This window comes from Daphnia pulex, chromosome 10 (assembly GCF_021134715.1).
Source record: "Daphnia pulex isolate KAP4 chromosome 10, ASM2113471v1".
Lineage (NCBI taxonomy): Eukaryota > Metazoa > Arthropoda > Branchiopoda > Diplostraca > Daphniidae > Daphnia > Daphnia pulex.
This window is the reverse complement of record NC_060026.1, coordinates 36,119-59,743: the sequence shown is the minus strand read 5'-3', so window position 1 is coordinate 59,743 and position 23,625 is coordinate 36,119. Positions and strand designations below refer to the sequence as shown.

The window sequence follows — 23,625 nt, the reverse complement described above, 5'->3', positions numbered from 1 at the left end:
GTCACAGTCGAAGGAGGCTCAGTTTTGACACGCCACCGCTGCAATTCAAACTGCAAAATTCAATTGCAGTAATTAGACACTTAAATTTACGTAATTGTGACAACAATCACGCAAATTTTTGTAGGCATTTGATTAAACAAAGAAATCTCTTTAAAATGGATCACATTTTACGAAGATATAATAGATTTATTTTTTAAAACAGCGATTCTAAGTCAAACGGGGCTCAGTTTCGAAACGCCACCGCTGCAATTCAAACTGCAAAATTCAAAACGACACTAAACATTAACACAAAATTTACGTAAATGTGTTACAAATCACGAAAATTTTTGTATGAAAGAGATTAAACAAAGAAAGGTCTTCAAAATGGATCACATGAAGATATACTAATAGCTGTATTTTTTACACAGCGATTCAAAGTCGAACGGGCTCACTTTCCCGGCTTGATGTGTGTCAACCCAAAAGCTATAGTTTGCAGGCCTAACAAGAAGCGAATTTGGTGGCAATTTTTACGACTGCCCGGCGGCCTTGTATACATGTAGATCCCCACCCAACGTGAACAGAAAAGCGTCCGGTTTGTTTGTTTACGTTTTAAAGCAAAGTAAGTTTTACTACTGTACTGGTTTAGACAAACAAATTGGTTATTTACACATTTTTTGGTATGCCTCAAGTCCATAGATATATGTAGAATTTCTATTTTTGAGTGTGATCTACCACAATTGACAAACATTTCTTACTGAAATATTTTCCTTTTCCTTTTTAGATGCCTGGAGAAGTTCAAATGGAAGACGAAGCTGAGACTTTCACATCCCAGGCCAAGATTGCTCAGCTTATGAGCTTGATTATCAACACCTTCTATAGTCGATCTCCAACTCCTCAAATGCCCTAGTCAAGATCCGTTATGAATCCCTGACTGACCCAAGCAAGTTGGACAGCGGTAAGGACCTTAAAATCAAGATTGTCCCCAACAAGAATGCTGACTCACTCTCATGGATACGTAAGTTGAGAAATTTAGTTCCTCCTATTTGAACACAAATTTGACTGTTCTGTTTCTCTTTAGTGGTATCGGCATGATCAAGGCTGATTTGGTTAACAACTTGGGTACTATTGCCAAGTCTGGAACTAAAGCTTTCATGGAAGCCCTCTCTGCCGGAGCTGACATCTCCATGATTGGTCAGTTTAGTGTGGGTTCCTACTCTGCTTACCTGGTTGCCGACAAGGTGACAGTTCATTCCAAGCACAATGATGATGAGCAGTATGTTTGGGAATCGTCAGCTGGTGGTTCTTTCACCATCAAGCCTGATCACAGAGAACCCATGGGTAGAGGAACCAAGATTATCCTCCACTTGAAGGTATGTTCTTTGTCTTCATTGGCATAATTTCCAATATGCTCATGCCTGTATTTTTTTTTTCATTATTGACAGGATTATCCGATGGATTACCTGGAGGAGAAGAAAGTCAAGGAGGTTGTCAAGAAGAACTCACAGTTCATTTGCTACCCAATCAAGCTATTGGTTGAGAAGTAGCGCGACAAGAAAGTGAGCGACGATGAGGCTGAGGAGGAGGAAAAGAAGCATGAGAACGACAAGAAAGTTTTACGAACAATTCAGCAAGAACCTGAAGTTGGGAGTCCATGAAGATTCTACCTACGCAAGAAGATCGCTGACCTCATCCGTTTCCACACTTCCGCCTCTGGAGAAAACCAGGTTTCCTTCAAGGAATACGTTTCCCGCATGAAGGAGAACCAGAAACACATCTACTACATCACTGGTGACAACAGAGAACAAGTCAGCAACTCCTCATTCGTCGAGCGTGGCAAGAAGCGCGGATTGGAGGTCATCTTCATGACTGAGCCCATTGATGAGTACGTCGTCCAGCAGCTCAAGGAATACGATGGCAAGCAGCTCGTCTCCGTCACCAAGGAGGGTCTGGAACTCCCCGAAGATGATGGAGAAACCAAGAAACGCGAGAGCGACAAGGCCAAATTCGAGGGTCTCTGCAAAATCATAAAGGACATCTTGGACTTCGCTCTTCAACAAACCAGCCCTACACTTGGGGGCCAGCAAGGCCAGCAAAATATTTCGATCGTAGCGTCTTCAGTCGGGAATCTTCGCAGTCACAGTTGAGCGTCCGCTTTGATCGGACAATTATTGATGGCCTGTAAGACATTGTCGTCTTGTTAGAGGCTCAACTGCATTCTTTGGTTCAAGCCAAGTCTTCCGTTATCGTCGATGTCCTTTACCGACCGGAATACCTTTTCCAGCCTGGCACGGAAGCACAGAAAAAGTGTGACAATGGCGGATTCATTCGCAGGTAAATTTGACTTGTATTTATGTTAACCATTGATCTTACTTGGAATTTATTTTTATTGAAGATTGATTAAACACACCGAACGATTGCTGGAGGACAAGGAGGAAAAACTTTGCATCCAAGTTCTCAACACCTTACGTCAGATGATGAATTTCGATGTTCACAATGGCGAAAAGGTAATCATTCTATTAAAATTTGAGGCAATAAATTTACCTTAATGAATCAATTATTACCAGGGAGACGCATTGAGAAAGAATCTTTTAGTTCGCTACTTTGCCAAACCAGCCTCTCATAGTTCTAAAAAGACCGAGCTCTATGGCGGAAGCGGAATCTCTGGTGCTGGAATTCATTCAACATTATCTGGTGGTACTGGTGTTGGAGGCGGTGTGGGACAATCGTCATCGCTGACAACCCACGGACCTGGAGGACGTCTCCTGTCGCGAGGTGAACTGTGTTTGCCCGAGGTGCAAGTGTACCTGGACCGAGAAGGCACCTCTGATTTGGTGGCCGAATTGGTCATGAAGTCGTCGTTGTTGCCCAACGTTTTCATGGAAGCGGTCCAGTTGGGCATCGCTCTGCTGGAAGGCGGCAACCCCGTCATCCAGCGGAGTCTCTACACGAAATTGCAGTCGGCCGAGACGAGCGCCATCTTCTTCAAGGTGTTCCACGACAAAGTCAGAGAGTCGCAAGCGGAAATCAAGTCCACCATGTCGGTCAACACGATCGAAATGGCCTCGGCGGGTAACAACAAGCTCAAGGACCATTCCCATGAAATGAAGGATCATTTCCCGTACGACATGAAGATGAAACATCAACGCATGATGTCCACAAGAGCTTCAAACGGTAACGTCACTGTAGGGGAGCGCATGGATCCTTACAGTGACTCGTGGAACAGCTCCAGGTTGGATGATTCGACTACCACTACAACGACGTTGAGTAGTGTCAACTTGACGCTGGAGGACTTGGTGAGACAACAACAACAACCCAAATCGGTACAACAAAACTTGAATTCGTGATTTTATTAAAATTCTTGCAAAAAATAAATGTAATTCGCCCTTATAGTTAACTACGGCAACTGATTCGGACATGGAGTCCAAGTTGTCGGCTAAGGTTCTGGTAATGCTGCCCGTCTTCCGCTTCCTGCAGTTGCTGTGTGAGAATCACAATCGAGACCTGCAGAACTTTTTGCGGGCCCAGTCCAACAAAAACAGTTACAATTTAGTGTCAGACGACACTCATGTTCCTCGACTGCATTTGCGGATCGACGACGGGCGAACTGGGTCTGCTCGGCCTCTACATTAATGAGCACAACGTCGCCCTCATCAACCAAACCCTGGAAACATTGACGGAATATTGCCAAGGACCTTGTCACGAAAACCAAAACTGCATCGCCACTCACGAGTCGAATGGACTGGACATCATCACGGCTCTTCTTCTTACCGACATCAATCCATTAGGTAACAATTTCCTTTCATTAATTTGATTCTAATAATTATTTGATCAATTATTTAGGACAACGGAGAATAGATCTTGTTTTGGAGTTGAAAAACAACGCCTCCAAGTTGTTGCTGGCCGTCATGGAGAGTCGTGGCGACATCGAGAACGCGGAAAGGATCCTGTACAACATGAATCCTCGCCAATTGGTGGACGTCGCCTGCAAAGCCTATCACCAAAAGTTGGTCGGTGGAGAAGAGGCGGCCAATCCGAAAGAAGTCGCCAGTTGGCCACAACATTTACATTTTGTGACACCAGTTGGCGCAGCACAACAAAGAATTGGCCGCCCTGATGAAACCGCCGCCAGTGGACGGAGTCAGCGGTGATGCGGCCCTGCAGTACTACGCCAATCACACGGCGCAAATCGAAATAAATTGTCCGTCACGACCGGACGATGGAGCAGATTGTCTTCCCCATTCCGGAAATGTGCGAGTATTTGACCAACGAAACGAAAGTGCGCGTCTTCCACACGGCGGAGCGCGACGACTAGGGATCGAAAGTGGTCGCCTTCTTCGAAGGAGTCGACGACATGTTTGACGAGATGAAATGGTAGAAGAAATTGCGCAGACAGCCGTTCCTCTTTTGGGTCAGCTCGCACATGTCCATCTGGAGTCAAATCCTCTTCAATTTGGCCGTCATTATCAACCTGATTGTCGCCTTCTTTTACCCGTTTGACACTGACGGACCGGCTCCTGATCCTCGCACTCACCTGTCAGGTCTGCACACCTTTAAACAGTGACTCCCATTTCCATCTTTTCAACGATCTTTTCCCTTTATTAATTCAGGTCTCATCTGGGCCGTCATCCTCCTATCCGCCGCTGTGGCCATCACGTTACCCAAACCGTCGGGTATTAGGACTCTCGTCATGACAGTCATCCTCCGGCTTATTTGCTCAGCCGGCCCTCAACCCACACTGATGCTCCTTGGCACCGCCACGGTAGTGTTGAAGGGCGTCCATCTGCTGAGCATCATGGGCAACGCCGGGACATTTCAGCGGAGCGTCAGACTAATCTGCACGGACACGGAGATTGTCTACCACGTCGTTTACCTCATCTTTTGCTTCCTCGGACTCAGCACCCATCCGTTCTTCTTCTCCGTCCTTTTGTTTGACGTCGTCTACCGCGAGGAGACGCTGCTCAACGTAATCCGCTCAGTGACGCGAAACGGCAGGTCCATCGTTCTCACTGCCGTTTTGGCTCTCATCCTAGTCTACATGTTCTCCATCATCGGGTATTTCAGTTTCATGACACTTTTCTATGTTCCATATTGAAATCCTTTTATTTTTGCCACAAGAAACGGACAAGAAAGTCGGGATGGTCGTTATTTCCAACCGTTGGTCGAGTCTCCCAGATTATCGTCAGTTCGTCACCTCCCAGTACGGCTGGACAGCCAACATGGAGCGTATCATGAAGGCTCAGGCTTTGAGGGATACCTTCACCATGGATTACATGGCCGCCAAGAAGCACTTGGAAATCAACTCCGACCATCCCATCGTCGAAGCCCTTCGCGTCAAAGCAGAGGCTGACAAAAACGATAAAGCCGTCAAGGATTTCTTCATGTTGCTGTTTGAAACCTCTGCTGTCATCTGGTTTTTCCCTGGAAGAGCTAGCCGTCCATGCTTCTGATCTCGCATCTACCGCATGATCAAATTGGGTTTGTGTGTCGATGAAGATGATGTCCCTGCTGGTGGTGAGGAAGCCGAAGAAGCCGAAGAAGAAATGCCGCCATTGGAGAATGATGAAAATGCTTTTCGCTGGAGAAAGGCGATTAAACGTGTCAATTACTGTTATAAAACACAAACTCAGTTTCTCTCAATTGTTCTTATTTCAGCGTTTTTGCGAACTGAAATGAGGGCATTCATATGATAAAACTAGTCTTATTTTCTTAAAATCATGGCTTTACTTAATTTGCGTTGCTCCCTCATTCCTGGCATTGTATAACTACGTGTTAAGAGTTGGAATTTAATACAACCAATCGCGGTTTGATATATAAAAACTTTGTTCGATTTCTCTCCATACCCCTGCTTGTGACAGCTATCCAACGACACCGAGTTTCGAATAGAAAAGCGGTACATACAGCTTAACATTTTGGTCATGAGAAATGATTGTAGAAAAATGATGACGAATGGAATTGGTTATTCGTGGAAAAATTCACTAGGCTACTCAACTAAGTTGATCCATAAATCACACTTCGCTAATCTATAAGTGAGTTGAAGCGAGTTGAAAAAAATTCTGCCCTCTCTTCATTAAAAAACAAAATTTGTTGCCTAGATATTCCGGCTTTAAAGTTGCATTAAATGGCTTCCATTCCAACATGATAGGGATCCAAATGATACAAGTTGTTAAACTGGTCAAAAGGTAACCGAACAAAAAAAAAGTTAGGCGTGCTCCACTGCTCCTGGATTACAGTTACACCCCAAAATGATGTCTATAATAAGCGCCGAGCAATCACCCTACATTGCGCGAAAAAATACTTAACCTATATATATAACCTTACCCCTAACCCCCCAAAATTTATTATGCACACTCCCTCATTTAAATTAAACCCCAAAAGTCCCGGAGGGAAACTGGCGACGCTAGGCGCGAGGCACAATGTGTTTCTTTTTATTAAATCGTCTGACTAATGCAGCACAGTTGCCAGTTCAACAATTTAAAACATTTATTTTCCACTTTTTTTCAGACTTCGTTAATTTTTCTTATTCATTACGTTTTATTCTAATTATTTTACATGATATCATTGTGTTTTTTTTACTGTTAATATTTTTCCTTTTCTTTGTTATTGCTTATTGTTAATAAAATGTTTCGACGTCAACGCGTCACCCCATACAAACCGATAAAACTTTCGTGCTCGTCAAGCTCAGCAAGAAAAGCTTCCCTTCCCTTCGATTTTAAAGAAATTAAAGAAGGAGGTGATCCAGTTGTTTGAATTGTTCAAATAAATTATTAGCAAATCGGACCATGTAAATTCACAGGACAAAGGAGATCCACCATTTAACTGGGCATTAGTAAACACATCGACTAGTGCAGCTGCAGCCCTTCCAGGAGAAATGCTTCAAAAAGCAGTTTAAAAATTTTTCGATTGCAGCGCCATCTACTCAACAGTCAAAAAAGCTCATTTTCGAAAGTGGCGCCACCTATTTGAAAATTAAAATAGCTCAGAATTTAACCAAACTGAACTTAAAAGATGCGTCTTGACACGAGGAACAAGAATATCGGGTTTAAAAAATTATACGACAAGTAGAAGTGCTTTAAAACTCAATTCAAAAATTCGACGTCAGCGCCATCTATTGTCAAAATTAAAGTAGCTCAGAAACTTACTAAAATACACTTTGAAGATGCGTCTTGACACGAGGAACAAGAATATCGGGTTTAAAAAATTATCCGACAAGTAGAAGTGCTTTAAAACTCAATTCGAAAATTCGACGTCAGCGCCATCTATTGTCAAAATTAAAGTAGCTCAGAATATTACTAAAATACACTTAGAAGATGCGTCTTGACACGAGGAACAAGAATATCGGGTTTAAAAAATTATCCGACAAGTAGAAGTGCTTTAAAACTCAATTCGAAAATTCGACGTCAGCGCCATCTATTGTCAAAATTAAATTAGCTCAGAATCTTACTAAAATACACTTAGAACGCGTCTTGACAAAAGGAACAAGAATATCGGGTTTAAAAAATTATCCGACAAGTAGAAGTGCTTTAAAACTCAATTCAAAAATTCGACGTCAGCGCCATCTTTTGTCAAAATTAAAGTAGCTCAGAATATTACTAAAATACACTTAGAAGATATACTCTTGACACGAGGAACAAGAATATCGGGCTTAAAAAATTATCCGACCAGTAGAAGTGCTTTAAAACTCAATACAAAAATTCGACCTCAGCGAAATCAGCGCCACCTGTTGACAAGTTTTGGAACTAAATTTTATTATGATCGCATCGTGCTCAGCGTGAAATTCTGATCAAGAATATGTTTGTTTCAAATGGTTCTGAGCAGTAGAAGTGCCTTTTTCTAAGTGTCGAAATCAGCGCCACCTGGTGGCAAGTTTTTGAACTAAATTTTATTATGATCGCATCGTGCTCAGCGTGAAATTCTGATCAAGAATATGTTTGTTTCAAATGGTTCTGAGCAGTAGAAGTGCTTTTTTCTAAGTGTTGAAATCAGCGCCATCTAGTGGCAAGTTTTCGAACTAAATTTTATTATGATCGCATCGTGCTCAGCGTGAAATTCTGATCAAGAAAATATTTGTTTCAAATGGTTCTGAGCAGTAGAAGTGCTTTTTTCTAAGTGTTGAAATCAGCGCCATCTAGTGACAAGTTTTGGAACTAAATTTTATTATGATCGCATCGTGCTCAGCGTGAAATTCTGATCAAGAATATGTTTGTTTCAAATGGTTCTGAGCAGTAGAAGTGCCTTTTTCTAAGTGTTGAAATCAGCGCCACCTGGTGGCAAGTTTTGGAACTAAATTTTATTATGATCGCATCGTGCTCAGCGTGAAATTCTGATCAAGAAAATATTTGTTTCAAATGGTTCTGAGCAGTAGAAGTGCTTTTTTCTAAGTGTTGAAATCAGCGCCACCTGGTGGCAAGTTTTGGAACTAAATTTTATTATGATCGCATCGTGCTCAGCGTGAAATTCTGATCAAGAATATGTTTGTTTCAAATGGTTCTGAGCAGTAGAAGTGCTTTTTTCTAAGTGTTGAAATCAGCGCCATCTAGTGGCAAGTTTTCGAACTAAATTTTATTATGATCGCATCGTGCTCAGCGTGAAATTCTGATCAAGAATATGTTTGTTTCAAATGGTTCTGAGCAGTAGAAGTGCCTTTTTCTAAGTGTTGAAATCAGCGCCATCTAGTGACAAGTTTTGGAACTAAATTTTATTATGATCGCATCGTGCTCAGCGTGAAATTCTGATCAAGAATATGATTGTTTCAAATGGTTCTGAGCAGTAGAAGTGCTTTTTTCTAAGTGTTGAAATCAGCGCCATCTAGTGACAAGTTTTGGAACTAAATTTTATTATGATCGCATCGTGCTCAGCGTGAAATTCTGATCAAGAATATGATTGTTTCAAATGGTTCTGAGCAGTAGAAGTGCTTTTTTCTAAGTGTTGAAATCAGCGCCACCTGGTGGCAAGTTTTGGAACTAAATTTTATTATGATCGCATCGTGCTCAGCGTGAAATTCTGATCAAGAATATGTTTGTTTCAAATGGTTCTGAGCAGTAGAAGTGCTTGTTTCTAAGTGTTGAAATCAGCGCCACCTGGTGGCAAGTTTTGGAACTAAATTTTATTATGATCGCATCGTGCTCAGCGTGAAATTCTGATCAAGAATATGTTTGTTTCAAATGGTTCTGAGCAGTAGAAGTGCCTTTTTCTAAGTGTTGAAATCAGCGCCATCTAGTGACAAGTTTTGGAACTAAATTTTATTATGATCGCATCGTGCTCAGCGTGAAATTCTGATCAAGAATATGTTTGTTTCAAATGGTTCTGAGCAGTAGAAGTGCCTTTTTCTAAGTGTTGAAATCAGCGCCACCTGGTGGCAAGTTTTGGAACTAAATTTTATTATGATCGCATCGTGCTCAGCGTGAAATTCTGATCAAGAATATGTTTGTTTCAAATGGTTCTGAGCAGTAGAAGTGCCTTTTTCTAAGTTTTGAAATCAGCGCCATCTAGTGACAAGTTTTGGAACTAAATTTTATTATGATCGCATCGTGCTCAGCGTGAAATTCTGATCAAGAATATGTTTGTTTCAAATGGTTCTGAGCAGTAGAAGTGCCTTTTTCTAAGTGTTGAAATCAGCGCCACCTGGTGGCAAGTTTTGGAACTAAATTTTATTATGATCGCATCGTGCTCAGCGTGAAATTCTGATCAAGAATATGTTTGTTTCAAATGGTTCTGAGCAGTAAAAGTGCTTTTTTCTAAGTGTTGAAATCAGCGCCATCTAGTGGCAAGTTTTGGAACTAAATTTTATTATGATCGCATCGTGCTCAGCGTGAAATTCTGATCAAGAATATGTTTGTTTCAAATGGTTCTGAGCAGAAGAAGTGCCTTTTTCTAAGTGTTGAAATCAGCGCCACCTGGTGGCAAGTTTTGGAACTAAATTTTATTATGATCGCATCGTGCTCAGCGTGAAATTCTGATCAAGAATATGTTTGTTTCAAATGGTTCTGAGCAGTAGAAGTGCCTTTTTCTAAGTGTTGAAATCAGCGCCATCTAGTGACAAGTTTTGGAACTAAATTTTATTATGATCGCATCGTGCTCAGCGTGAAATTCTGATCAAGAATATGTTTGTTTCAAATGGTTCTGAGCAGTAGAAGTGCCTTTTTCTAAGTGTTGAAATCAGCGCCACCTGGTGGCAAGTTTTGGAACTAAATTTTATTATGATCGCATCGTGCTCAGCGTGAAATTCTGATCAAGAATATGTTTGTTTCAAATGGTTCTGAGCAGTAGAAGTGCCTTTTTCTAAGTGTTGAAATCAGCGCCATCTAGTGACAAGTTTTGGAACTAAATTTTATTATGATCGCATCGTGCTCAGCGTGAAATTCTGATCAAGAATATGTTTGTTTCAAATGGTTCTGAGCAGTAGAAGTGCCTTTTTCTAAGTGTTGAAATCAGCGCCACCTGGTGGCAAGTTTTGGAACTAAATTTTATTATGATCGCATCGTGCTCAGCGTGAAATTCTGATCAAGAATATGTTTGTTTCAAATGGTTCTGAGCAGTAAAAGTGCTTTTTTCTAAGTGTTGAAATCAGCGCCATCTAGTGGCAAGTTTTGGAACTAAATTTTATTATGATCGCATCGTGCTCAGCGTGAAATTCTGATCAAGAATATGTTTGTTTCAAATGGTTCTGAGCAGAAGAAGTGCCTTTTTCTAAGTGTTGAAATCAGCGCCACCTGGTGGCAAGTTTTGGAACTAAATTTTATTATGATCGCATCGTGCTCAGCGTGAAATTCTGATCAAGAATATGTTTGTTTCAAATGGTTCTGAGCAGAAGAAGTGCCTTTTTCTAAGTGTTGAAATCAGCGCCACCTGGTGGCAAGTTTTGGAACTAAATTTTATTATGATCGCATCGTGCTCAGCGTGAAATTCTGATCAAGAATATGTTTGTTTCAAATGGTTCTGAGCAGTAGAAGTGCTTGTTTCTAAGTGTTGAAATCAGCGCCACCTGGTGGCAAGTTTTGGAACTAAATTTTATTATGATCGCATCGTGCTCAGCGTGAAATTCTGATCAAGAATATGTTTGTTTCAAATGGTTCTGAGCAGTAGAAGTGCCTTTTTCTAAGTGTTGAAATCAGCGCCATCTAGTGACAAGTTTTGGAACTAAATTTTATTATGATCGCATCGTGCTCAGCGTGAAATTCTGATCAAGAAAATGTTTGTTTCAAATGGTTCTGAGCAGAAGAAGTGCCTTTTTCTAAGTGTTGAAATCAGCGCCACCTGGTGGCAAGTTTTGGAACTAAATTTTATTATGATCGCATCGTGCTCAGCGTGAAATTCTGATCAAAAATATGTTTGTTTCAAATGGTTCTGAGCAGTAGAAGTGCTTTTTTCTAAGTGTTGAAATCAGCGCCATCTGGTGGCAAGTTTTGGAACTAAATTTTATTATGATCGCTTCGTGCTCAGCGTGAAATTCTGATCAAGAATATGTTTGTTTCAAATGGTTCTGAGCAGTAGAAGTGCTTGTTTCTAAGTGTTGAAATCAGCGCCATCTAGTGACAAGTTTTGGAACTAAATTTTATTATGATCGCATCGTGCTCAGCGTGAAATTCTGATCAAGAATATGTTTGTTTCAAATGGTTCTGAGCAGTAGAAGTGCCTTTTTCTAAGTGTTGAAATCAGCGCCATCTAGTGACAAGTTTTGGAACTAAATTTTATTATGATCGCGTCGTGCTCAGCGTGAAATTCTGATCAAGAATATGTTTGTTTCAAATGGTTCTGAGCAGTAGAAGTGCTTTTTTCTAAGTGTTGAAATCAGCGCCATCTAGTGACAAGTTTTATACTAAATTTTATTATGATCGCATCGTGCTCAGCGTGAAATTCTGATCAAGAATATGTTTGTTTCTAATGGTTCTGAGCAGTAGAAGTGCTTTTTTCTAAGTGTTGAAATCAGCGCCACCTGGTGGCAAGTTTTGGAACTAAATTTTATTATGATCGCATCGTGCTCAGCGTGAAATTCTGATCAAGAATATGTTTGTTTCAAATGGTTCTGAGCAGTAGAAGTGCTTTTTTCTAAGTGTTGAAATCAGCGCCATCTAGTGGCAAGTTTTGGAACTAAATTTTATTATGATCGCATCGTGCTCAGCGTGAAATTCTGATCAAGAATATGTTTGTTTCAAATGGTTCTGAGCAGAAGAAGTGCCTTTTTCTAAGTGTTGAAATCAGCGCCACCTGGTGGCAAGTTTTGGAACTAAATTTTATTATGATCGCATCGTGCTCAGCGTGAAATTCTGATCAAGAATATGTTTGTTTCAAATGGTTCTGAGCAGAAGAAGTGCCTTTTTCTAAGTGTTGAAATCAGCGCCACCTGGTGGCAAGTTTTGGAACTAAATTTTATTATGATCGCATCGTGCTCAGCGTGAAATTCTGATCAAGAAAATGTTTGTTTCAAATGGTTCTGAGCAGAAGAAGTGCCTTTTTCTAAGTGTTGAAATCAGCGCCACCTGGTGGCAAGTTTTGGAACTAAATTTTATTATGATCGCATCGTGCTCAGCGTGAAATTCTGATCAAGAATATGTTTGTTTCAAATGGTTCTGAGCAGTAGAAGTGCCTTTTTCTAAGTGTTGAAATCAGCGCCATCTAGTGACAAGTTTTGGAACTAAATTTTATTATGATCGCATCGTGCTCAGCGTGAAATTCTGATCAAGAATATGTTTGTTTCAAATGGTTCTGAGCAGTAGAAGTGCCTTTTTCTAAGTGTTGAAATCAGCGCCACCTGGTGGCAAGTTTTGGAACTAAATTTTATTATGATCGCATCGTGCTCAGCGTGAAATTCTGATCAAGAATATGTTTGTTTCAAATGGTTCTGAGCAGTAGAAGTGCCTTTTTCTAAGTTTTGAAATCAGCGCCATCTAGTGACAAGTTTTGGAACTAAATTTTATTATGATCGCATCGTGCTCAGCGTGAAATTCTGATCAAGAATATGTTTGTTTCAAATGGTTCTGAGCAGTAGAAGTGCCTTTTTCTAAGTGTTGAAATCAGCGCCACCTGGTGGCAAGTTTTGGAACTAAATTTTATTATGATCGCATCGTGCTCAGCGTGAAATTCTGATCAAGAATATGTTTGTTTCAAATGGTTCTGAGCAGTAGAAGTGCTTTTTTCTAAGTGTTGAAATCAGCGCCATCTAGTGGCAAGTTTTGGAACTAAATTTTATTATGATCGCATCGTGCTCAGCGTGAAATTCTGATCAAGAATATGTTTGTTTCAAATGGTTCTGAGCAGAAGAAGTGCCTTTTTCTAAGTGTTGAAATCAGCGCCACCTGGTGGCAAGTTTTGGAACTAAATTTTATTATGATCGCATCGTGCTCAGCGTGAAATTCTGATCAAAAATATGTTTGTTTCAAATGGTTCTGAGCAGTAGAAGTGCTTTTTTCTAAGTGTTGAAATCAGCGCCACCTGGTGGCAAGTTTTGGAACTAAATTTTATTATGATCGCATCGTGCTCAGCGTGAAATTCTGATCAAAAATATGTTTGTTTCAAATGGTTCTGAGCAGTAGAAGTGCTTTTTTCTAAGTGTTGAAATCAGCGCCATCTAGTGGCAAGTTTTGGAACTAAATTTTATTATGATCGCATCGTGCTCAGCGTGAAATTCTGATCAAGAATATGTTTGTTTCAAATGGTTCTGAGCAGTAGAAGTGCCTTTTTCTAAGTGTTGAAATCAGCGCCACCTGGTGGCAAGTTTTGGAACTAAATTTTATTATGATCGCATCGTGCTCAGCGTGAAATTCTGATCAAGAATATGTTTGTTTCAAATGGTTCTGAGCAGTAGAAGTGCTTGTTTCTAAGTGTTGAAATCAGCGCCACCTGGTGGCAAGTTTTGGAACTAAATTTTATTATGATCGCATCGTGCTCAGCGTGAAATTCTGATCAAGAATATGTTTGTTTCAAATGGTTCTGAGCAGTAGAAGTGCCTTTTTCTAAGTGTTGAAATCAGCGCCATCTAGTGACAAGTTTTGGAACTAAATTTTATTATGATCGCATCGTGCTCAGCGTGAAATTCTGATCAAGAATATGTTTGTTTCAAATGGTTCTGAGCAGTAGAAGTGCTTTTTTCTAAGTGTTGAAATCAGCGCCATCTAGTGACAAGTTTTATACTAAATTTTATTATGATCGCATCGTGCTCAGCGTGAAATTCTGATCAAGAATATGTTTGTTTCTAATGGTTCTGAGCAGTAGAAGTGCTTTTTTCTAAGTGTTGAAATCAGCGCCACCTGGTGGCAAGTTTTGGAACTAAATTTTATTATGATCGCATCGTGCTCAGCGTGAAATTCTGATCAAGAATATGTTTGTTTCAAATGGTTCTGAGCAGTAGAAGTGCCTTTTTCTAAGTGTTGAAATCAGCGCCACCTGGTGGCAAGTTTTGGAACTAAATTTTATTATGATCGCATCGTGCTCAGCGTGAAATTCTGATCATGAATATGTTTGTTTCAAATGGTTCTGAGCAGTAGAAGTGCCTTTTTCTAAGTTTTGAAATCAGCGCCATCTAGTGACAAGTTTTGGAACTAAATTTTATTATGATCGCATCGTGCTCAGCGTGAAATTCTGATCAAGAATATGTTTGTTTCAAATGGTTCTGAGCAGTAGAAGTGCCTTTTTCTAAGTGTTGAAATCAGCGCCACCTGGTGGCAAGTTTTGGAACTAAATTTTATTATGATCGCATCGTGCTCAGCGTGAAATTCTGATCAAGAATATGTTTGTTTCAAATGGTTCTGAGCAGTAGAAGTGCTTTTTTCTAAGTGTTGAAATCAGCGCCATCTAGTGGCAAGTTTTGGAACTAAATTTTATTATGATCGCATCGTGCTCAGCGTGAAATTCTGATCAAGAATATGTTTGTTTCAAATGGTTCTGAGCAGAAGAAGTGCCTTTTTCTAAGTGTTGAAATCAGCGCCACCTGGTGGCAAGTTTTGGAACTAAATTTTATTATGATCGCATCGTGCTCAGCGTGAAATTCTGATCAAGAATATGTTTGTTTCAAATGGTTCTGAGCAGAAGAAGTGCCTTTTTCTAAGTGTTGAAATCAGCGCCACCTGGTGGCAAGTTTTGGAACTAAATTTTATTATGATCGCATCGTGCTCAGCGTGAAATTCTGATCAAGAAAATGTTTGTTTCAAATGGTTCTGAGCAGAATAAGTGCCTTTTTCTAAGTGTTGAAATCAGCGCCACCTGGTGGCAAGTTTTGGAACTAAATTTTATTATGATCGCATCGTGCTCAGCGTGAAATTCTGATCAAGAATATGTTTGTTTCAAATGGTTCTGAGCAGTAGAAGTGCCTTTTTCTAAGTGTTGAAATCAGCGCCATCTAGTGACAAGTTTTGGAACTAAATTTTATTATGATCGCATCGTGCTCAGCGTGAAATTCTGATCAAGAATATGTTTGTTTCAAATGGTTCTGAGCAGTAGAAGTGCCTTTTTCTAAGTGTTGAAATCAGCGCCACCTGGTGGCAAGTTTTGGAACTAAATTTTATTATGATCGCATCGTGCTCAGCGTGAAATTCTGATCAAGAATATGTTTGTTTCAAATGGTTCTGAGCAGTAGAAGTGCCTTTTTCTAAGTTTTGAAATCAGCGCCATCTAGTGACAAGTTTTGGAACTAAATTTTATTATGATCGCATCGTGCTCAGCGTGAAATTCTGATCAAGAATATGTTTGTTTCAAATGGTTCTGAGCAGTAGAAGTGCCTTTTTCTAAGTGTTGAAATCAGCGCCACCTGGTGGCAAGTTTTGGAACTAAATTTTATTATGATCGCATCGTGCTCAGCGTGAAATTCTGATCAAGAATATGTTTGTTTCAAATGGTTCTGAGCAGTAGAAGTGCTTTTTTCTAAGTGTTGAAATCAGCGCCATCTAGTGGCAAGTTTTGGAACTAAATTTTATTATGATCGCATCGTGCTCAGCGTGAAATTCTGATCAAGAATATGTTTGTTTCAAATGGTTCTGAGCAGAAGAAGTGCCTTTTTCTAAGTGTTGAAATCAGCGCCACCTGGTGGCAAGTTTTGGAACTAAATTTTATTATGATCGCATCGTGCTCAGCGTGAAATTCTGATCAAAAATATGTTTGTTTCAAATGGTTCTGAGCAGTAGAAGTGCTTTTTTCTAAGTGTTGAAATCAGCGCCACCTGGTGGCAAGTTTTGGAACTAAATTTTATTATGATCGCATCGTGCTCAGCGTGAAATTCTGATCAAAAATATGTTTGTTTCAAATGGTTCTGAGCAGTAGAAGTGCTTTTTTCTAAGTGTTGAAATCAGCGCCATCTAGTGGCAAGTTTTGGAACTAAATTTTATTATGATCGCATCGTGCTCAGCGTGAAATTCTGATCAAGAATATGTTTGTTTCAAATGGTTCTGAGCAGTAGAAGTGCCTTTTTCTAAGTGTTGAAATCAGCGCCACCTGGTGGCAAGTTTTGGAACTAAATTTTATTATGATCGCTTCGTGCTCAGCGTGAAATTCTGATCAAGAATATGTTTGTTTCAAATGGTTCTGAGCAGTAGAAGTGCTTTTTTCTAAGTGTTGAAATCAGCGCCATCTAGTGGCAAGTTTTGGAACTAAATTTTATTATGATCGCATCGTGCTCAGCGTGAAATTCTGATCAAGAATATGTTTGTTTCAAATGGTTCTGAGCAGAAGAAGTGCCTTTTTCTAAGTGTTGAAATCAGCGCCACCTGGTGGCAAGTTTTGGAACTAAATTTTATTATGATCGCATCGTGCTCAGCGTGAAATTCTGATCAAGAATATGTTTGTTTCAAATGGTTCTGAGCAGTAGAAGTGCTTTTTTCTAAGTGTTGAAATCAGCGCCATCTAGTGGCAAGTTTTGGAACTAAATTTTATTATGATCGCATCGTGCTCAGCGTGAAATTCTTATCAAGAATATGTTTGTTTCAAATGGTTCTGAGCAGTAGAAGTGCCTTTTTCTAAGTGTTGAAATCAGCGCCATCTAGTGGCAAGTTTTGGAACTAAATTTTATTATGATCGCATCGTGCTCAGCGTGAAATTCTGATCAAGAATATGTTTGTTTCAAATGGTTCTGAGCAGAAGAAGTGCCTTTTTCTAAGTGTTGAAATCAGCGCCACCTGGTGGCAAGTTTTGGAACTAAATTTTATTATGATCGCATCGTGCTCAGCGTGAAATTCTGATCAAGAATATGTTTGTTTCAAATGGTTCTGAGCAGAAGAAGTGCCTTTTTCTAAGTGTTGAAATCAGCGCCACCTGGTGGCAAGTTTTGGAACTAAATTTTATTATGATCGCATCGTGCTCAGCGTGAAATTCTGATCAAGAAAATGTTTGTTTCAAATGGTTCTGAGCAGAAGAAGTGCCTTTTTCTAAGTGTTGAAATCAGCGCCACCTGGTGGCAAGTTTTGGAACTAAATTTTATTATGATCGCATCGTGCTCAGCGTGAAATTCTGATCAAGAATATGTTTGTTTCAAATGGTTCTGAGCAGAAGAAGTGCCTTTTTCTAAGTGTTGAAATCAGCGCCACCTGGTGGCAAGTTTTGGAACTAAATTTTATTATGATCGCATCGTGCTCAGCGTGAAATTCTGATCAAGAATATGTTTGTTTCAAATGGTTCTGAGCAGTAGAAGTGCCTTTTTCTAAGTGTTGAAATCAGCGCCATCTAGTGACAAGTTTTGGAACTAAATTTTATTATGATCGCATCGTGCTCAGCGTGAAATTCTGATCAAGAATATGTTTGTTTCAAATGGTTCTGAGCAGTAGAAGTGCTTTTTTCTAAGTGTTGAAATCAGCGCCATCTAGTGGCAAGTTTTGGAACTAAATTTTATTATGATCGCATCGTGCTCAGCGTGAAATTCTGATCAAGAATATGTTTGTTTCAAATGGTTCTGAGCAGAAGAAGTGCCTTTTTCTAAGTGTTGAAATCAGCGCCACCTGGTGGCAAGTTTTGGAACTAAATTTTATTATGATCGCATCGTGCTCAGCGTGAAATTCTGATCAAGAATATGTTTGTTTCAAATGGTTCTGAGCAGAAGAAGTGCCTTTTTCTAAGTGTTGAAATCAGCGCCACCTGGTGGCAAGTTTTGGAACTAAATTTTATTATGATCGCATCGTGCTCAGCGTGAAATTCTGATCAAGAAAATGTTTGTTTCAAATGGTTCTGAGCAGAAGAAGTGCCTTTTTCTAAGTGTTGAAATCAGCGCCACCTGGTGGCAAGTTTTGGAACTAAATTTTATTATGATCGCATCGTGCTCAGCGTGAAATTCTGATCAAGAATATGTTTGTTTCAAATGGTTCTGAGCAGTAGAAGTGCCTTTTTCTAAGTGTTGAAATCAGCGCCATCTAGTGACAAGTTTTGGAACTAAATTTTATTATGATCGCATCGTGCTCAGCGTGAAATTCTGATCAAGAATATGTTTGTTTCAAATGGTTCTGAGCAGTAGAAGTGCTTTTTTCTAAGTGTTGAAATCAGCGCCATCTAGTGACAAGTTTTGGAACTAAATTTTATTATGATCGCATCGTGCTCAGCGTGAAATTCTGATCAAGAATATGATTGTTTCAAATGGTTCTGAGCAGTAGAAGTGCTTTTTTCTAAGTGTTGAAATCAGCGCCACCTGGTGGCAAGTTTTGGAACTAAATTTTATTATGATCGCATCGTGCTCAGCGTGAAATTCTGATCAAGAATATGTTTGTTTCAAATGGTTCTGAGCAGTAGAAGTGCTTGTTTCTAAGTGTTGAAATCAGCGCCACCTGGTGGCAAGTTTTGGAACTAAATTTTATTATGATCGCATCGTGCTCAGCGTGAAATTCTGATCAAGAATATGTTTGTTTCAAATGGTTCTGAGCAGTAGAAGTGCCTTTTTCTAAGTGTTGAAATCAGCGCCATCTAGTGACAAGTTTTGGAACTAAATTTTATTATGATCGCATCGTGCTCAGCGTGAAATTCTGATCAAGAATATGTTTGTTTCAAATGGTTCTGAGCAGTAGAAGTGCTTTTTTCTAAGTGTTGAAATCAGCGCCATCTAGTGACAAGTTTTGGTACTAAATTTTATTATGATCGCATCGTGCTCAGCGTGAAATTCTGATCAAAAATATGTTTGTTTCAAATGGTTCTGAGCAGTAGAAGTGCTTTTTTCTAAGTGTTGAAATCAGCGCCATCTGGTGGCAAGTTTTGGAACTAAATTTTATTATGATCGCTTCGTGCTCAGCGTGAAATTCTGATCAAGAATATGTTTGTTTCAAATGGTTCTGAGCAGTAGAAGTGCTTGTTTCTAAGTGTTGAAATCAGCGCCACCTGGTGGCAAGTTTTGGAACTAAATTTTATTATGATCGCATCGTGCTCAGCGTGAAATTCTGATCAAGAATATGTTTGTTTCAAATGGTTCTGAGCAGTAGAAGTGCCTTTTTCTAAGTTTTGAAATCAGCGCCATCTAGTGACAAGTTTTGGAACTAAATTTTATTATGATCGCGTCGTGCTCAGCGTGAAATTCTGATCAAGAATATGTTTGTTTCAAATGGTTCTGAGCAGTAGAAGTGCTTTTTTCTATGTGTTGAAATCAGCGCCATCTAGTGACAAGTTTTATACTAAATTTTATTATGATCGCATCGTGCTCAGCGTGAAATTCTGATCAAGAATATGTTTGTTTCTAATGGTTCTGAGCAGTAGAAGTGCTTTTTTCTAAGTGTTGAAATCAGCGCCACCTGGTGGCAAGTTTTGGAACTAAATTTTATTATGATCGCATCGTGCTCAGCGTGAAATTCTGATCAAGAATATGTTTGTTTCAAATGGTTCTGAGCAGTAGAAGTGCCTTTTTCTAAGTGTTGAAATCAGCGCCACCTGGTGGCAAGTTTTGGAACTAAATTTTATTATGATCGCATCGTGCTCAGCGTGAAATTCTGATCAAGAATATGTTTGTTTCAAATGGTTCTGAGCAGTAGAAGTGCTTTTTTCTAAGTGTTGAAATCAGCGCCATCTAGTGACAAGTTTTATACTAAATTTTATTATGATCGCATCGTGCTCAGCGTGAAATTCTGATCAAGAATATGTTTGTTTCTAATGGTTCTGAGCAGTAGAAGTGCTTTTTTCTAAGTGTTGAAATCAGCGCCACCTGGTGGCAAGTTTTGGAACTAAATTTTATTATGATCGCATCGTGCTCAGCGTGAAATTCTGATCAAGAATATGTTTGTTTCAAATGGTTCTGAGCAGTAGAAGTGCCTTTTTCTAAGTGTTGAAATCAGCGCCACCTGGTGGCAAGTTTTGGAACTAAATTTTATTATGATCGCATCGTGCTCAGCGTGAAATTCTGATCATGAATATGTTTGTTTCAAATGGTTCTGAGCAGTAGAAGTGCCTTTTTCTAAGTTTTGAAATCAGCGCCATCTAGTGACAAGTTTTGGAACTAAATTTTATTATGATCGCATCGTGCTCAGCGTGAAATTCTGATCAAGAATATGTTTGTTTCAAATGGTTCTGAGCAGTAGAAGTGCCTTTTTCTAAGTGTTGAAATCAGCGCCACCTGGTGGCAAGTTTTGGAACTAAATTTTATTATGATCGCATCGTGCTCAGCGTGAAATTCTGATCAAGAATATGTTTGTTTCAAATGGTTCTGAGCAGTAGAAGTGCTTTTTTCTAAGTGTTGAAATCAGCGCCATCTAGTGACAAGTTTTGGTACTAAATTTTATTATGATCGCATCGTGCTCAGCGTGAAATTCTGATCAAAAATATGTTTGTTTCAAATGGTTCTGAGCAGTAGAAGTGCTTTTTTCTAAGTGTTGAAATCAGCGCCATCTGGTGGCAAGTTTTGGAACTAAATTTTATTATGATCGCTTCGTGCTCAGCGTGAAATTCTGATCAAGAATATGTTTGTTTCAAATGGTTCTGAGCAGTAGAAGTGCTTGTTTCTAAGTGTTGAAATCAGCGCCACCTGGTGGCAAGTTTTGGAACTAAATTTTATTATGATCGCATCGTGCTCAGCGTGAAATTCTGATCAAGAATATGTTTGTTTCAAATGGTTCTGAGCAGTAGAAGTGCCTTTTTCTAAGTTTTGAAATCAGCGCCATCTAGTGACAAGTTTTGGAACTAAATTTTATTATGATCGCGTCGTGCTCAGCGTGAAATTCTGATCAAGAATATGTTTGTTTCAAATGGTTCTGAGCAGTAGAAGTGCTTTTTTCTATGTGTTGAAATCAGCGCCATCTAGTGACAAGTTTTATACTAAATTTTATTATGATCGCATCGTGCTCAGCGTGAAATTCTGATCAAGAATATGTTTGTTTCTAATGGTTCTGAGCAGTAGAAGTGCTTTTTTCTAAGTGTTGAAATCAGCGCCACCTGGTGGCAAGTTTTGGAACTAAATTTTATTATGATCGCATCGTGCTCAGCGTGAAATTCTGATCAAGAATATGTTTGTTTCAAATGGTTCTGAGCAGTAGAAGTGCCTTTTTCTAAGTGTTGAAATCAGCGCCACCTGGTGGCAAGTTTTGGAACTAAATTTTATTATGATCGCATCGTGCTCAGCGTGAAATTCTGATCAAGAATATGTTTGTTTCAAATGGTTCTGAGCAGTAGAAGTGCTTTTTTCTAAGTGTTGAAATCAGCGCCATCTAGTGACAAGTTTTATACTAAATTTTATTATGATCGCATCGTGCTCAGCGTGAAATTCTGATCAAGAATATGTTTGTTTCTAATGGTTCTGAGCAGTAGAAGTGCTTTTTTCTAAGTGTTGAAATCAGCGCCACCTGGTGGCAAGTTTTGGAACTAAATTTTATTATGATCGCATCGTGCTCAGCGTGAAATTCTGATCAAGAATATGTTTGTTTCAAATGGTTCTGAGCAGTAGAAGTGCCTTTTTCTAAGTGTTGAAATCAGCGCCACCTGGTGGCAAGTTTTGGAACTAAATTTTATTATGATCGCATCGTGCTCAGCGTGAAATTCTGATCATGAATATGTTTGTTTCAAATGGTTCTGAGCAGTAGAAGTGCCTTTTTCTAAGTTTTGAAATCAGCGCCATCTAGTGACAAGTTTTGGAACTAAATTTTATTATGATCGCATCGTGCTCAGCGTGAAATTCTGATCAAGAATATGTTTGTTTCAAATGGTTCTGAGCAGTAGAAGTGCCTTTTTCTAAGTGTTGAAATCAGCGCCACCTGGTGGCAAGTTTTGGAACTAAATTTTATTATGATCGCATCGTGCTCAGCGTGAAATTCTGATCAAGAATATGTTTGTTTCAAATGGTTCTGAGCAGTAGAAGTGCTTTTTTCTAAGTGTTGAAATCAGCGCCATCTAGTGGCAAGTTTTGGAACTAAATTTTATTATGATCGCATCGTGCTCAGCGTGAAATTCTGATCAAGAATATGTTTGTTTCAAATGGTTCTGAGCAGAAGAAGTGCCTTTTTCTAAGTGTTGAAATCAGCGCCACCTGGTGGCAAGTTTTGGAACTAAATTTTATTATGATCGCATCGTGCTCAGCGTGAAATTCTGATCAAGAATATGTTTGTTTCAAATGGTTCTGAGCAGAAGAAGTGCCTTTTTCTAAGTGTTGAAATCAGCGCCACCTGGTGGCAAGTTTTGGAACTAAATTTTATTATGATCGCATCGTGCTCAGCGTGAAATTCTGATCAAGAAAATGTTTGTTTCAAATGGTTCTGAGCAGAATAAGTGCCTTTTTCTAAGTGTTGAAATCAGCGCCACCTGGTGGCAAGTTTTGGAACTAAATTTTATTATGATCGCATCGTGCTCAGCGTGAAATTCTGATCAAGAATATGTTTGTTTCAAATGGTTCTGAGCAGTAGAAGTGCTTTTTTCTAAGTGTTGAAATCAGCGCCATCTAGTGGCAAGTTTTGGAACTAAATTTTATTATGATCGCATCGTGCTCAGCGTGAAATTCTGATCAAGAATATGTTTGTTTCAAATGGTTCTGAGCAGAAGAAGTGCCTTTTTCTAAGTGTTGAAATCAGCGCCACCTGGTGGCAAGTTTTGGAACTAAATTTTATTATGATCGCATCGTGCTCAGCGTGAAATTCTGATCAAAAATATGTTTGTTTCAAATGGTTCTGAGCAGTAGAAGTGCTTTTTTCTAAGTGTTGAAATCAGCGCCACCTGGTGGCAAGTTTTGGAACTAAATTTTATTATGATCGCATCGTGCTCAGCGTGAAATTCTGATCAAAAATATGTTTGTTTCAAATGGTTCTGAGCAGTAGAAGTGCTTTTTTCTAAGTGTTGAAATCAGCGCCATCTAGTGGCAAGTTTTGGAACTAAATTTTATTATGATCGCATCGTGCTCAGCGTGAAATTCTGATCAAGAATATGTTTGTTTCAAATGGTTCTGAGCAGTAGAAGTGCCTTTTTCTAAGTGTTGAAATCAGCGCCACCTGGTGGCAAGTTTTGGAACTAAATTTTATTATGATCGCTTCGTGCTCAGCGTGAAATTCTGATCAAGAATATGTTTGTTTCAAATGGTTCTGAGCAGTAGAAGTGCTTTTTTCTAAGTGTTGAAATCAGCGCCATCTAGTGGCAAGTTTTGGAACTAAATTTTATTATGATCGCATCGTGCTCAGCGTGAAATTCTGATCAAGAATATGTTTGTTTCAAATGGTTCTGAGCAGAAGAAGTGCCTTTTTCTAAGTGTTGAAATCAGCGCCACCTGGTGGCAAGTTTTGGAACTAA

At 39.5% G+C, this 23,625-nt stretch overlaps 2 protein-coding genes across 3 annotated transcripts; both read left to right on the top strand.

The window, feature by feature from the left end:
* Nucleotides 1–423: 423 nt before the first annotated feature.
* On the top strand, nucleotides 424–5,796 carry LOC124205788 (inositol 1,4,5-trisphosphate receptor-like). Of its 2 annotated transcripts, none has more exons than XM_046603292.1 (10): nucleotides 424–598; nucleotides 761–994; nucleotides 1,058–1,349; nucleotides 1,422–2,310; nucleotides 2,372–2,483; nucleotides 2,544–3,299; nucleotides 3,370–3,764; nucleotides 3,820–4,517; nucleotides 4,587–5,031; nucleotides 5,095–5,796. In XM_046603292.1, the coding sequence occupies exons 5-7, from the start codon at nucleotides 2,451–2,453 to the stop codon at nucleotides 3,607–3,609; spliced, it is 1,029 nt and encodes a 342-aa protein (XP_046459248.1). In that variant the 5' UTR covers nucleotides 424–598; nucleotides 761–994; nucleotides 1,058–1,349; nucleotides 1,422–2,310; nucleotides 2,372–2,450; the 3' UTR covers nucleotides 3,610–3,764; nucleotides 3,820–4,517; nucleotides 4,587–5,031; nucleotides 5,095–5,796. The 2 variants fall into 2 exon arrangements, with proteins under 2 accessions (XP_046459248.1, XP_046459249.1); XM_046603293.1 differs by having other exon boundaries at nucleotides 590–656.
* LOC124204931 (heat shock protein 83-like) lies at nucleotides 987–2,314 on the top strand. Its single transcript, XM_046602177.1, has 5 exons — nucleotides 987–994; nucleotides 1,058–1,349; nucleotides 1,422–1,519; nucleotides 1,637–2,118; nucleotides 2,181–2,314. Exons 1-5 carry the CDS (start codon nucleotides 987–989, stop codon nucleotides 2,312–2,314), a joined length of 1,014 nt encoding a protein of 337 aa, XP_046458133.1.
* Nucleotides 5,797–23,625: the final 17,829 nt, after the last annotated feature.

What these genes read in the sequence shown, in the direction of transcription:
- LOC124204931 (XM_046602177.1), top strand. An exon ending in ATCAAGCTATTGGTTGAGAA is followed by an intron (nt 1,520 to 1,636) that starts GTAGCGCGACAA and finishes GAGTCCATGAAG; the next exon opens with ATTCTACCTACGCAAGAAGA. An exon ending in CGGGAATCTTCGCAGTCACA is followed by an intron (nt 2,119 to 2,180) that starts GTTGAGCGTCCG and finishes TCGTCTTGTTAG; the next exon opens with AGGCTCAACTGCATTCTTTG.
- LOC124205788 (XM_046603292.1), top strand. Translation starts at nt 2,451, where the DNA reads ATGATGAATTTCGATGTTCACAATGGCGAAAAG. An exon ending in ATGTTCACAATGGCGAAAAG is followed by an intron (nt 2,484 to 2,543) that starts GTAATCATTCTA and finishes AATTATTACCAG; the next exon opens with GGAGACGCATTGAGAAAGAA. An exon ending in AACAACAACAACCCAAATCG is followed by an intron (nt 3,300 to 3,369) that starts GTACAACAAAAC and finishes TCGCCCTTATAG; the next exon opens with TTAACTACGGCAACTGATTC.